Source organism: Carlito syrichta, unplaced genomic scaffold, assembly GCF_000164805.1.
Source record: "Carlito syrichta isolate Samal-C Ts95f unplaced genomic scaffold, Tarsius_syrichta-2.0.1 Scaffold155607, whole genome shotgun sequence".
Lineage (NCBI taxonomy): Eukaryota > Metazoa > Chordata > Mammalia > Primates > Tarsiidae > Carlito > Carlito syrichta.
In genome coordinates, this window is record NW_007099703.1 from 4032 (window position 1) to 16256 (window position 12225).

Consider the following 12225-nt stretch of genomic DNA (forward strand, 5'->3'; position numbering starts at 1 on the left):
TGAACCTGTGGGCTCAGGCAGTCTTCTCACCTCCACCTCCCAAAGTATGAGGATTACAGGCGTGAGCCACCGCGCCCGGCTTTATATAGTATTTTATAGCAAAAAGCATCATGCATGTGATTGTGATGCAGTGGAGGGAACTTGGACTTTAGGGTTCTCTCCTGCATTTGAGTCTTAGGTGATTCATTCAGCAGCTCTGAACTAAGCACCTGCTGTGTGGTGTGCCCTGGGCATACACCAGCAATTAAGGCAGATAAAGCCTCTGCCTTCTGTGGAGTCCAGTGGGAGTGGAGGGAGGAGGGGGAAGAAGACCCCTGAGAACTCTGCTCGTTGGCTCTGTGCCCTGACAGTTATGTCATCTTATCTCTGTGCCTCAGGTTTCTCATCAAAGAAGTAGGCACATACACCTCCCGAGTTGTAAAGATTAAAATAGATATTTTGAGGCTTGGTGTTGCAGCTCACGCCAATAATATTTTGGGAGGCCGAGATAAGAGGATTGTTTGAGCCCAGCCTGGGCAACTTGGGAGACCTCATTTCACAAAACTAACCGGGTGTGGTGGCACGCGCCTTGGAAGGCTGAGGCAGAAGGATTGCCTGAGCCCAGCTGGTTGAGGCTGTGGTGGCTGTGAGCGTGCCACAGCACTGCAGCCTGGGCTGCAGAGTGAGACTCTGACTCAAATAAATAAAAATAAATGAATAATTAAATAAAATGCATCTTTTTTTTCACTCTTGCCCAGGTTGAAGTGCAGTGGCAGGACCACATCCTCAACCTCCTGGGCTCAGGCGATCCTTCTGCCTCAGCCTCCTGAGCAGCTGTGACTGCAGGTGTGGCAGCTAGTTTTTTGTTTTCCTAGAGATGTGACCTTGCTATGTTGCCTAGGCTGGCCTCAAACTCAAGTGTTCTCCCTGCCTCGGCCTCTCGAAGTGCTGAGATTACAGACCACCACTCTGGTCTAGATCATCTTTATTGAAGGACTGGCAGAATGTCTGACACTAAACACAAGTCATTGCTGGAGAGACTGTGCTGGGCATGGTGGCTGATGCCTGTAATCCCAGCACTTTGGGAGGCGAGGTGGGAGGATTGCCTGAGCTCTGGGGCTTGAGACCAACCTGGGCAACGTGGCGAGACCTCATCTCCACAATAAATCAAAAAAGTAGCCGGAGCCTGAGGATTCCCTGGCTTGCTGGCTCTCCTGCGTTGGCAAATCCGTGGCCCTCCTGGAGGCCAGCGGGTCCGCCTGCCACTTGCGCTGAGGAATTGCTCCTCTGACTGGGGAGTGTGGCTCTGCGGTGGGCACCCTGGCTTCAGTGCTTCCTGGGCCCGCATCACAGCGCCCTGACCTCCGGCTCCACGTTGCGGGAGAGAGCAAGCAGGCAGGGCTGACGGAAGAGCTTGTGCCCACCATGGGGGTATGTGGGCCTCTGGCCTGTCCGCACAGCTCTTCCGAGACCAGCATCTGCGTCCCCATTCTCCGAAGGCGGAGTCTCGCAGGTCATGCTGGGCACTGCGGGAGGAGCACTGGCCCAAAGCTCAGCCCTCTGCCCTCGTGCAGCCCTGGAGACCTTCCGTCTGAGGCTGCCCGTTCCTCGCCTTGGCCTCTGGAGGGCGGAGCCTGGGGGCACTGGGTGGACAAGCCATCCCCAGCACACTGGGCAACGAGAAGGGGCTTGCTGAGTGGTGCTTGGGGTCACGCTGGCATTTCCTGGACAGGGTGTGAGACTCTGTTGATGCCCGAGTGGAAGTCTGTGCCACTGGATGTGGACACCCACTGGGAGACAGCGGGGCCGGGGCTGACCCTGGATCTGTGGCCTACCCCTGGGCTTGAGTGCCCCCTCTGCCACTTACGCTCCAGGGAGCACTGAGTCACATCATCCTTCAGAGCCTCAGTTTCCTCGTGTGTAAAGGGAGGTGATCATTTCTGCTCTGAGAATCGAAGTACATAGCATTTGTGAAAGGCCTTGGCATGCTGGGTCTCAGTGTTGTCTTGAAACCCAAATTCCCAGAGAAAAGGACAGTTACTCTCCAGCTTGTCCAAATAGAGAGGTGGCAAGTCTGTCCCAGGATTCCAGCCTTCTGAGATGCCCGCTCCCTGCTGTCATCCCTCCCTCTGAGGAGTGAGGAATGGGGTCTAGCCTGGCTCTCTTCACAGTGCTCGCTGGAAGGCAGTCGCTGGCGGGCGTTGGCAGTCGGTGCCTCTGAGAGCCGTGCCTGTGAGCTCCTGGAAAATGAGCTCCTGTGCCTCCCACTCGCTTAAGTAGGAGGTGAGCAGTGTCATTCCTCAGAAGACCCAGGGCAAAATTTGTCCCAAGAAAGTTCCTGCAGCTGGTTTCCCAACTCATGCAGGATGTTGATGGCTCTGAGTGTCCTTTCCCGGGGCCGGGGCCGGGGCCGTGAGTGTCAGGGCTAGGATGCCAGCAGGGAGTGGTCAAACTCCAGAGAGCCCGCAAAGGGAGGGCTGGGGATCGGAAGAGGCCACTTACCAGCACCTTGGGGGCCTTCCAGGGCCGTGCGGCGACCCCTGCACCTGGGTCCTTCTGGGCAGGAAGATGAGAACCAGCACGGGCCGGTCGCCCTCCTGGGTCAGCACTTCCAGCGAGGCATTGAGAGCCTCACTCGTTGCCAGCTGTGTCTGTGTTATCTGGAGACCCAGATTCCCAGGGAAAAAGGCAGACATGCGACTCTAAAACCTGGCCATGGCGGAGGGGGTGGTTCTGTCCCAGGATTCCATGGAGTTGTTCAGCGTGAGTTTGTTCAAGGCCTTTCCAGCGTCTTCCTGCTTCCAGAGACAGGTCTGGCCAGGTGGCTCCTCTGGGAGCTGGGTCCTGTTTCAAGGGGGCGTAGGGATGCCGAGCTACTCCCAGAAGCCCCGCCCAGGCAGAGCTGATGCATGGTGGGCACACTGCATACCTGGCCACCAGGACAGAGGGCAGGCCCCAAGGGTCACCTCAGGACTTCCAGGGAGGCATTGAGAGCCTCACTCTCAGACCAGGGGAGGAGGCTGGCAGAGGGGCCGGGCTTGTCTCGGGACCGTGGGGAGTGGGGAGAGGCTTTGGACAAGGTCTGCCAGACCCCAGTGCTTGGTTCTTTCCCGCCAGGTGTTGCCTGGCGTTTTATGAGGGTGACGGGGTCCCCTGAAACCTGCAGTACCCACGTTGGCCTCACAGGGTCTGTTCTGGAGGCAGCTGTGGCGATCTCCGCTTGCCTGGCTGTGCAGGGAGGGCCTCCCTCTGCTCCCCCTGCTGCCTGTGCGCCCGCGACCTGGTCTTGCTGGCCATGTGTCGGCATCGCCTCTGTCCCGAGGTGACCCTTGAGGCCTGCCCTCTGTCGTGGCGGCTGGGTGCACAGTGTGCCTGCCACGCGTCGGCTCTCCCTGAGCAGGAGTTTTGGGAGTGGCTCTGCGTCCCTACTCAGGAGCACCCTGGCCTCCGCTTGAAATGGGACCCAGCTCCCAGAGGAGCCGCCCGGCCAAACTGGCCTCCAGAAGCCGAAAGACGCTGGAAAGGCTTTGAACAAACTTAAGCTTGAGAATAGCGGTTACCTCAGATGCCGTCTCCCCCAGAAGGCTTCTCCGAACTTGCCTGCGATGGGTGTTCCCTTCTCAGGAGGAGCGGATGCTGAGTACATTTACCAGGCACCTGCAGAGGCCGGAGCGCTCTCACGGGGCCCCCATGGTGGCCATGGTCGGGCGGGTCACTGTTCATCTGAAAGGGAGCTGAGAAGTCTAGTGATGTCTGAGGACTCGCCACTGTGAAGCGGCCGTACCTGCTCGGGTCTTTCCTGCGCCACCAAGTGTGGCAGCCTGGCAGGGCGTTTCCTGCCCCTGGGCCAGCCCAGCAGATGCAGGGGCCCTTCCAAGGGAGGGTCGGTCAAGGCCGGGGTTGGCCGCACCCTCTCCAGCCATCGCTGCTTCCCCCTGTTGCAGAGAAAGTCGAGCAAAGCCAAGGAGAAGAAGCAGAAGCGCCTGGAGGAGCGAGCAGCCATGGATGCCGTCTGTGCCAAAGTGGACGCTGCCAACAGGGTGACTCTCCCCTCTTCCCTGCCCTGCCTCCAGGATGGCCGCCTGCTTTTTTGTTTGGCTTCCTTTGGTGCCACCCTGTGGCAGCATTGTGGCACTGCCCGCCGTGCCCCTCTGCCTCCCAGCCGCACAGGAACGGGCCCCGGCCTGCTGAGAGGGGAGGAGGTGGCCCAGGTGTTCTGGAACAGGCGATTCCAGCAGAAGTGGCTGCTTCTCCACGGGGCTTCTTCTCTGTGGGTAGAAGAGGGACTGGAGACGTTTTTGTTAGAAGTTTTCGTTCTGGGGAGGACACCTTGAGAAAACGTGATGTGTGCTTTCCTCGTTCATTTTTTCTGACACTTCTTGACCCACGAGGTACTGACGGCTGTGGAGGCCGCGGGGATGCAGTGGCCTGGTCCCGGTCCCCGCCCCCACTCACCCCCCCACCCCCGGGGGGCCGCGCCAGGGAGGAGGAGCTGTGGACCGAGCACCCGGTGGACCGGGCTGGGAGCATCTCTAGCTGCGCCTTTCACACGGAGCCTGGAGTCCCGTCGTCCCTCCTGGCTGCTTCACGTCCCACTTTTTGTCACTCTCACAGCCCACCCAGCTTCACATTCAGAAGGATGTGGCTCAGGGACCTCATTCTTTTTTTTTTTTGAGTTGGAGTATCACTCTGTCGCCCAGACTGGAGTGCAGTGGCCGCTCCTGGCCACCGCAGCCTCGACCTGCTGGGCTTCAGCGATCCTTCCGCCTCAGCCTTCCAGGTAGCCAGAATTATAGGCATGCGCTACCATGCCCGGCTAATTTTTTGATTTATTGTAGAGATAAGGTCTCGCCAAGTTGCCCAGGTGGGTCTCGAACCCGCGGGCTCAAGCAATTCACTCACCTCGGCCTCCCAAATTGTGGGATTACAGGCTGAGCTACCGAGCCCGGCCTTCTTTTATTTTTTTTGAGATGGGATCTCACTGTGTTGCTCAGATTAGTCTCAGACTCCTGGGCTCAAGTGATCCTCCCGCCTCGGACCCCCAAAATACTGGGATTGCAGGCGTGAACCACCAGCCAGGCCTAGGGACATGATTTTCCATTTGAGGTTTTGACCAGGTGAGGTCAGTTGGGGGCTCTTCCCAGACATACACAGGCAGATCGGGTGGCCTCTCTCAGGTTAGCTGCACTGTGAGTATTATGCGTAGGGGCCAGTCAGGTTTCCTCCTACTCTGTCAAATGACGCCACACTCAACTCTCTTGGGCCTCCACCCCCAAGGCCTTCCTCGCACATGCCGTGTCAGAGCTGAGGCAGGTGGAGGTCGGGTGGGGGGCTCGGCCCGGAGCATCCTCCCCCTTGACAGCAGGGCTTTGGGGTAGATTCCACCTGCTGCCACACGCATCTGTGCGATTCCTGTTTCTTTCCCTCCACAGCTCGGAGACCCTCTGGAGGCCTTCCCAGTGTTCAAGAAGTACGATCGAAACGGGTGAGTCGGATTTGGCGTTCCTCCCCCTTGGCGCCTGCGTGTCTGCAGGAATGCGCCTTTCCAGAGTAGTTCTCCCTCTTTTTCGTATTACAGAAACTGGCTAGTGTTCTCTTGATGCAGAATCCCCAGGTAGGGTGAGAGAAGAAGCTGCAGGTGGGCGAAGATTGCACTTAATCTCAGACCGATGTCTCTCTAGGACTGTTCTGTCCGTGAGAAGAATTATGGCGTGGAAACAAACTTGAAACATTGCCTAGGCTGACACCCTCACTTTACCTGTGGGAAACTGAGGCTCAGAGAGGTGAAAGAGCTTTCTGAGTTATGGAGTTTCCTCCTAATAGCTGAGGGGCTTTTAGTTTCCAATCCAGTGCTCTTTCTTTGAGTATATAATGTAATTGTTAAAAGCCATTGCTGGGCTCGGTGGCTCAGCCTGTAATTCCAGTGCTTTGGGAGGCTGAGGTGAGTGGATTGCTTGAGCCTGCAGGTTCGAGACCCACCCGGACAACTTGGCAAGACCTCATCTCTACAATAAATCAAAAATTAGCCAGGCGTGGTGGTGTGTGCCTGTAGTTCTGGCCACTTGAAAGGCTGAGGCAGAAGGATCGCCGGAGCCCAGCAGGTTGAGGCTGCGGTGACTGGGAGCATGCTACTGCACTCCAGTCTGGGTGACAGAATGAGACTCCTACTCAAAGCATAAATTTAAAAAACTTTTTAAAAACTTTTTTAAAAACTTAGTGTCTCTTTGGCCTGGGCAAGTTACTTATCCTCTCTGTGCCTGAATTTTCTAATCAGAAATGGATCTAGCGATAGTACGTTCCTCATGGGTTGTCAGGATGATGAGATGCCGAGTGTCAGTTCCTGGAGCACACCTAAAAGCTGGGTCAGTGTTGGTGGTTGTGACTACAGAAGCAGGTTGCCAGAGGAGCTGGGTTAAAGGCTCTCCTGTTTGTCCTTTTGATTTCTGAAGCAGGAAGCATGTCTGTCTCACCCAAGTGCTGTTGGTGCCCCGCGCTTCTGTGATGTAACATGGCGTGGGAAAAGCAGGGTTGTAGTTCCTCTGGGCTGGGGATGGAACCGTCGCTGGGCCTCTTGGGCAAGGCACTTGTCGCCCTCAAGCCTCTTTTTTTTACCTGTCAAGCAGGCTGATGGTGCCAGATTCACAAGGTTGTTCTGGGGAGGAAAGAACACGTCTCGCTCACTGGGAATGACTGGCATGAGCGTTCTAGTGAGCAAGCGGACAGAGGCCGACATGTGGGTGAGGTGGCGGCCCCTCCGTCCACCTTCTGTAGCCGCGTGGGATTCATGGCATCATGCCGCATTTATTCTTCCTTCCTCCTGTCCGAGCAGCTGCGGTTCCTCTCGCAGCTTTGTGACTCAGCTTCTGGGGGCCCTCTGACGTGGCTGAGAGGTCCCTTGTGTGATGCCCGCTTGTGTCTCTCCCTGCCGCATTCCCGCTGACTCCAGAAATGCGCAGTGGTTCTGAAGCAGGCACTGCCAGACGCTCTGGCTCCCCCGGTAGCTCCAGGGTCGCGCGATTCCCTGGCTGTGACCCGCTTTCGCACGCTGCCAGGTTCCTGATGCCGTCAGCCCCGGAGACGGGCTTGGGCTTTTCCTGGCTGAGACAGATGCCGCGCTGTGTGGGGCAGTTCCGACCGCTCTGTGGCGGGGCTTGTGGAAGACGGTGCTTCAGGGCAGGGTGTTCTGAACTTACAGGGCTGCGCTTTCGTTTGTACCACTCCTGTGGCATGCCCGTCAGCTGCGGTGACGGGAGATTCTGGGGAATGTCCTATGAGGGCTGTGCCAAAGGCCACGAGGCTCTCCAGAGGGTGGGAGTTTGCTGACTGCAGCCCTTACGGAATGCGGTGCTACCTGAGAATGTGATCTCACAGATTGGCCCAGGAGTCTAACTTTCTTACTGAAGTTTCCTTGAGAAACAGAGACCTGACCGCCTACGGCATCTGTTAGTTTAGAAAAACAGTGTTGGGTGGACCCTGCTCCACCCTGTTTGGTCCGCTGAGAGTACTCCCCCCACCCCCAGGCAGGCAGGACTCTAGGGGGGTGTTGAGCCACCCTGCCCTGATTGGGCTTCTTGATGGAGGGGTCACCCGGTGGCTTTGAAGGCAGATAAGGGGGAGGAGGGCCCATGGGAGCCCAGTGAGGGAGAAATGGCAGCCACAGGGAAAAGGCCTGAGGCAGGAGCGCAGTAATACTGAGTGTTTATCGCAGGGCCTCGGAGAGAGGGAGGGGTAGGTGGACGAAGGGACAGCAGAGGGGACAAACTTACAGAGTGACAAGGACCGCAGGAGGTAGGAGAAGGGCCTGTAGCCGGGTGGTGGCCCTGATGGCAGCTGCTCCCCTGGGCTTGGTCCCTGCAGGGGCTCCTCCTCCTGGCTTGGCTTTTCCCCGGCGGGCAACTGAGACAGGCGACTGAGACAGGTGTCCCAGGGAGGCCCGTGGGGCCAGCTCCTGACACCTCCGTGTCCCCTCAGGCTGGACGTCTCCATTGAATGTAAGCGCGTGTCTGGGCTGGAGCCCGCCACCGTGGACTGGGCCTTCGACCTGACCAAAACCAACATGCAAACCATGTAAGCCTGTCCGGGAGCCCGGGTGCCCAGCCGGCTTCCTCTCCCGCCATCCCTGCCCTGACTGGCCCCGACTCCCCAGGTACGAGCAGAGCGAGTGGGGCTGGAAGGACCGGGAGAAGCGGGAGGAGATGACGGATGACCGGGCCTGGTACCTCATCGCCTGGGAAAACCGCTCCGTCCCCGTTGCCTTCTCGCACTTCCGGTTTGACGTGGAGTGCGGGGATGAGGTCCTGTACTGGTAGGCGCCGCGGCTTCGGGCAGGCGGCGGGGCGGGGTCCCCGGGGACGCTCTGGCCCTTGGCCTGGTGGCATGGCCCACTGGGCCTGTCCGGCTCCGCGGGCCGCCCGGGACTACTGTCCCTCCGTGCCGTGCGCTCACCTGCTCTCTCCTCACAGCTACGAGGTGCAGTTGGAGAGCAAGGTGCGGCGGAAAGGCCTGGGCAAGTTCCTCATCCAGATCCTGCAGCTCATGGCCAACAGGTGAGGCCCTGGCCACTCGGCCGTTCTGGAAGCCTCCTTGGAGGCGAGGTCCGAGGGGATATGTTGGGAGAAAGGTGGTTAGCACCTTCTCAGCAAGGTGCTCCCTGCCCTGCGGTGACTCCAGACTTCGTGTCTCCGCTCAGCTCAGCGAGCATCTCCTGAGGGCCAATTGGTACCGGTTCTGTGCCCAAGAAACGGGGCGGCAGAGGTAATGGGAGAGGCCCTGCTCCAGAAGACGCAGGGTGGGCAGGAGCCTGACGCCTGTGCGGTCTCATCAGCCTGTGGCAGTGGGAAGCACTGAGGGCCGTGGGGGCCCAAGACCCCAGGGGCTAGAGGAGGGATGCAGGAGTACTTCTCTGGCTAAAGGGACGGAGCAGGCAGAGAATGAGGAAGAGGAAGCCTGACTTTAATCTCTGTTTCCTTTTTTTTTTTTTTTTTTTTTTTTTTTGAGTTGGAGTCTCACTCTGTCACCCAGACTGGAGTGCAGTGGCCGCTCCCGGCCACCACAGCCTCAACCTGCTGGGCTCCGGCGATCCTTCCGCCTCAGCCTTCCAAGTGGCCGGAATTACAGGCATGCGCTACCACGCCCAGCTGATTTTTTGATTTATTGTAGAGATGAGGTCTCGCTGCCCAGGCGGGTTTCGAACCCGCGGGCTCAGGCAATCCACTCACCTCAGCCTCCCAAAGGCACGGGATTACAGGCTGAGCCACCGAGCCCGGCTTCCTTTTTTTTTTTTTAAAGTCGGAGTCTCACTCTGTCACCCATACTGGAGTGCAGTGGCCGCTCCTGGCCACCGCAGCCTCGACCTGCTGTGCTCCAGCAATCCTTCTGCCTCAGTCTACCAAGTAACTGGAACTACAGGCATACACTACCATGCTCGGCTAGTTTTTGATTTATTGTAGAGATGAGGTCTCACCAAGTTGCCCAGGCGGGTCTTGAACCCGCAGGTCAGGCAATCCACTCACCTTAGCCTCCCAAAATGCTGGGATTACAGGCTGAGCCACCAAGCCCAGCTTCTCTTCTTTTTTAAAAAAATGTTTAGCCGGGCTCGGTGTCTCAGCCTGTAATCCCGCGCCTTTGGGAGGCTGAGGTGAGTGGATTGCCTGAGCCCGCGGGTTCGAGACCTACCTGGGCAACTTGGCAAGACCTCGTCTCTACAATAAATCAAAAACTAGCCGAGCATGGCAGCGCATGCCTGTAGTTCCAGCTACTTGGAAGGCTGAGGTGGAAGGATCGCTGGAGCCCAGCAGGTCAAGGTTGCGGTGGCCAGGAGCGGCCACTGCATTCCAGTCTGGGCTACAGAGTGAGACTCCAACTAATAATAAATAAATAAATAAATAAATAAAAATGGAAGGGAAAAAAAAATGTTTGTTTGTCATTTTTGGTTTTTTTTTTGTTTTTTTTTGAGTTGGAGTCTCACTCTGTCACCCAGACTGGAGTGCATTGGCCGCTCCTGGCCACCGCAGCTTCGACCTGATGGGGTTCGGCGATCCTTCTGCCTCAGCCTTCCAAGGAGCTGGAACTATAGGTGTGCGTGCTATGACGCCCGGCTAATTTTTTATTTATTTATTGTAGAGATGAGGTCTCACCAAGTTGCCCAGGCAGGTCTCAAACCCGCGGGCTCAGGCAATCCACTCACCTCAGCCTCCCAAAGTGCTGGGATTACAGGCTGAGCCACTGAGCTCGGCTAAAATGTTTGTTTTTTGAGTTGGAGTCTCACTCCATCGCCCAGGCTGGAGTGCAGTGGTACACTCACGGCCACCACAGAGTCCACCTGCTGGGCTGTGGCGATCCTTCCGCCTCAGCCTTCCAAGTAGCTGGAACTGCAGGTGTGTGCTATCACGCCCAGCTAATTTTTTGATTTATTGTAGAGATGAGGTCTCGCCAAGTTGCCAGGGCTGGTCTCGGACCTGCAGGCTAAGGCAGTCCTCTTGCCTCAGCCTCCCAAAGTGCTGGGATTATAGGCTGAGCCACCAAGCCCAGCCAAAAAATGTTTGTTAATTTTATAAATATAGAAGGTGGGGTTAGCCGGGCTCAGTGGCTCAGCCTGTAATCCCCCACCTTTGGGAGGCTGAGGTGAGTGGTTTGCCTGAGCCCGCGGATTCGAGACCCGCCTGAACAACTTGGCGAGACCTCATCTCTACAATAAATAAAAAAATCAGCCGATCGTGGTAGCGCATGCTTGTAATTCCGGCTACTTGGAAGGCTGAGGCGGAAGGATCGCCGGAGCCTAGCAGGTCGAGGCTGCGGTGGCCAGGAGCAGCCACTGCACTTCAGTCTGGGTGACAGAGTGAAACTCCCACTCAAAAAAAAAAAAAGGTGGGGTCTTGCTGTGTTACCCAGGCTGGTCTCAAACTCCTGGCCTCAAGTTCTCCTGCCTCAGCCTCCCAAAGTTCTGATTACAGTTATGAGCCATCACGCCCAGTCTGTTTCTCCAAAAGGTGCTTGTTCTGCTTTCTTCCAGCACACAGATGAAGAAGGTTATGTTAACAGTATTTAAACACAATCATGGCGCCTACCAGTTCTTCCGAGAGGCCCTGCAGTAAGGAGCTGCGCCTGGTGTGGGTCTTTCTGGGTGGTGGGACGGTCTGCCCAGTGCGTGCTCCTGGACCTGGCCCCACTCGTCCTGATGCCGGAGCTCACAGTCCAGCGGCCCATGGTGCTGAGACCTGGCGAGGTGGTGTGGCAGTGCCCTCGGACCGCCCTCGTCCTCCGGGCCTCATCCGTGTGGCTGGTGGACAAGTTCCTGGGCTTGGGCGGAAGGCCCTCCGCTACCTGCGGCCAACCCTTCTCTCCGGCCTGCCTTGCAGGTTTGAGATTGATGACTCTTCCCCCAGCGTGTCTGGCTGCTGTGGGGAGGACTGCTCCTACGAGATTCTGAGCCGGAGGACCAAGTTTGGCGACAGCCAGCACTCCCACGCCGGCGGGCACTGCGGCGGCTGCTGCCACTGAGCTCCCAGAGACACTGCGGTCACGATGCTCTTTCCTAGGCCTGTCCTCCCCCTCGGTCTCACGCTGCCTGCCAGGTGCCCTCAGGGCTGTGGCCTCGTGGGCCCTGCCTGTGTCAGGCTGCACCCTGAGAGCAGAGCTGGGAGGGGTGGTCCGAGCCGCCCTTCCTCCTCCCTCCCAGGAGGCCCAAGTGCCAGGGGGAGTGGAGAGGAGCGGGAAGAGCTGGGGGCCGGCCACGAGGCTCCCACATGGCGGCTGCCTCCACCCTGGGCCCCGGGGGTCAGCGGAGAGGCCTTCGCGTCTCTGCAGCCCCCAGGTTCTTGGCAGGTGCCCCCCTCGGACAGAAGGGCTGTTTGTGCCAGCTCTGTGAACGTCTCGGAATCCGCTGGTCCCGGAAGAGGCCTGCACTCTGTGTAAGGTCTGGGCGTAGGGAGAGGCTTCAGAGAGACTGCCCTTTCGTGGGTGGAACGCTTTGGTGGACACGCGGAAGCCCTTCTGTGCCGAGAGGCAGGGGTGTGAGGACAGCTCTTTCCAGCTGTTTCTGTGGGTCCCTGGAGCCACTTCAGCCCAGCCAGCTCTGGGAGGAAGGCTGCCTCCCTCCATCACTGTCGCTGAGGGAGGCTGAGGACCAGGAGCCTGGCGTGGTGGGGGCCTGGCGTGGGACGGCTGCTGCTTCTCTGGGCTCTTGGACTCGCTGTGTCCTCGGCTCGACCTCTCAATCTCACAGCAGCAACTCGTGCTTTCGTTCAC

The 12225-nt window shown here is 58.0% G+C and overlaps 1 protein-coding gene across 2 annotated transcripts; it reads left to right on the forward strand.

Moving 5' to 3' along the window:
* Positions 1–3926: 3926 nt before the first annotated feature.
* NAA40 (N(alpha)-acetyltransferase 40, NatD catalytic subunit) lies at positions 3927–11672 on the forward strand. 2 transcript variants are annotated; one of them, XM_008050995.2, is made up of 7 exons: positions 3927–4019; positions 5412–5464; positions 7951–8046; positions 8126–8284; positions 8442–8525; positions 10991–11068; positions 11337–11654. In XM_008050995.2, the coding sequence occupies exons 1-7, from the start codon at positions 3981–3983 to the stop codon at positions 11476–11478; spliced, it is 651 nt and encodes a 216-aa protein (XP_008049186.1). In that variant the 5' UTR covers positions 3927–3980; the 3' UTR covers positions 11479–11654. The 2 variants fall into 2 exon arrangements, with proteins under 2 accessions (XP_008049186.1, XP_021564737.1); XM_021709062.1 differs by lacking the exon at positions 5412–5464 and having other exon boundaries at positions 3929–4019; positions 11337–11672.
* The last annotated feature ends 553 nt before the right edge of the window (positions 11673–12225 follow it).

What these genes read in the sequence shown, in the direction of transcription:
- NAA40 (XM_008050995.2), top strand. Translation starts at nt 3,981, where the DNA reads ATGGATGCCGTCTGTGCCAAAGTGGACGCTGCCAACAGG. An exon ending in AAGAAGTACGATCGAAACGG is followed by an intron (nt 5,465 to 7,950) that starts GTGAGTCGGATT and finishes GTGTCCCCTCAG; the next exon opens with GCTGGACGTCTCCATTGAAT. An exon ending in AAAACCAACATGCAAACCAT is followed by an intron (nt 8,047 to 8,125) that starts GTAAGCCTGTCC and finishes CCGACTCCCCAG; the next exon opens with GTACGAGCAGAGCGAGTGGG.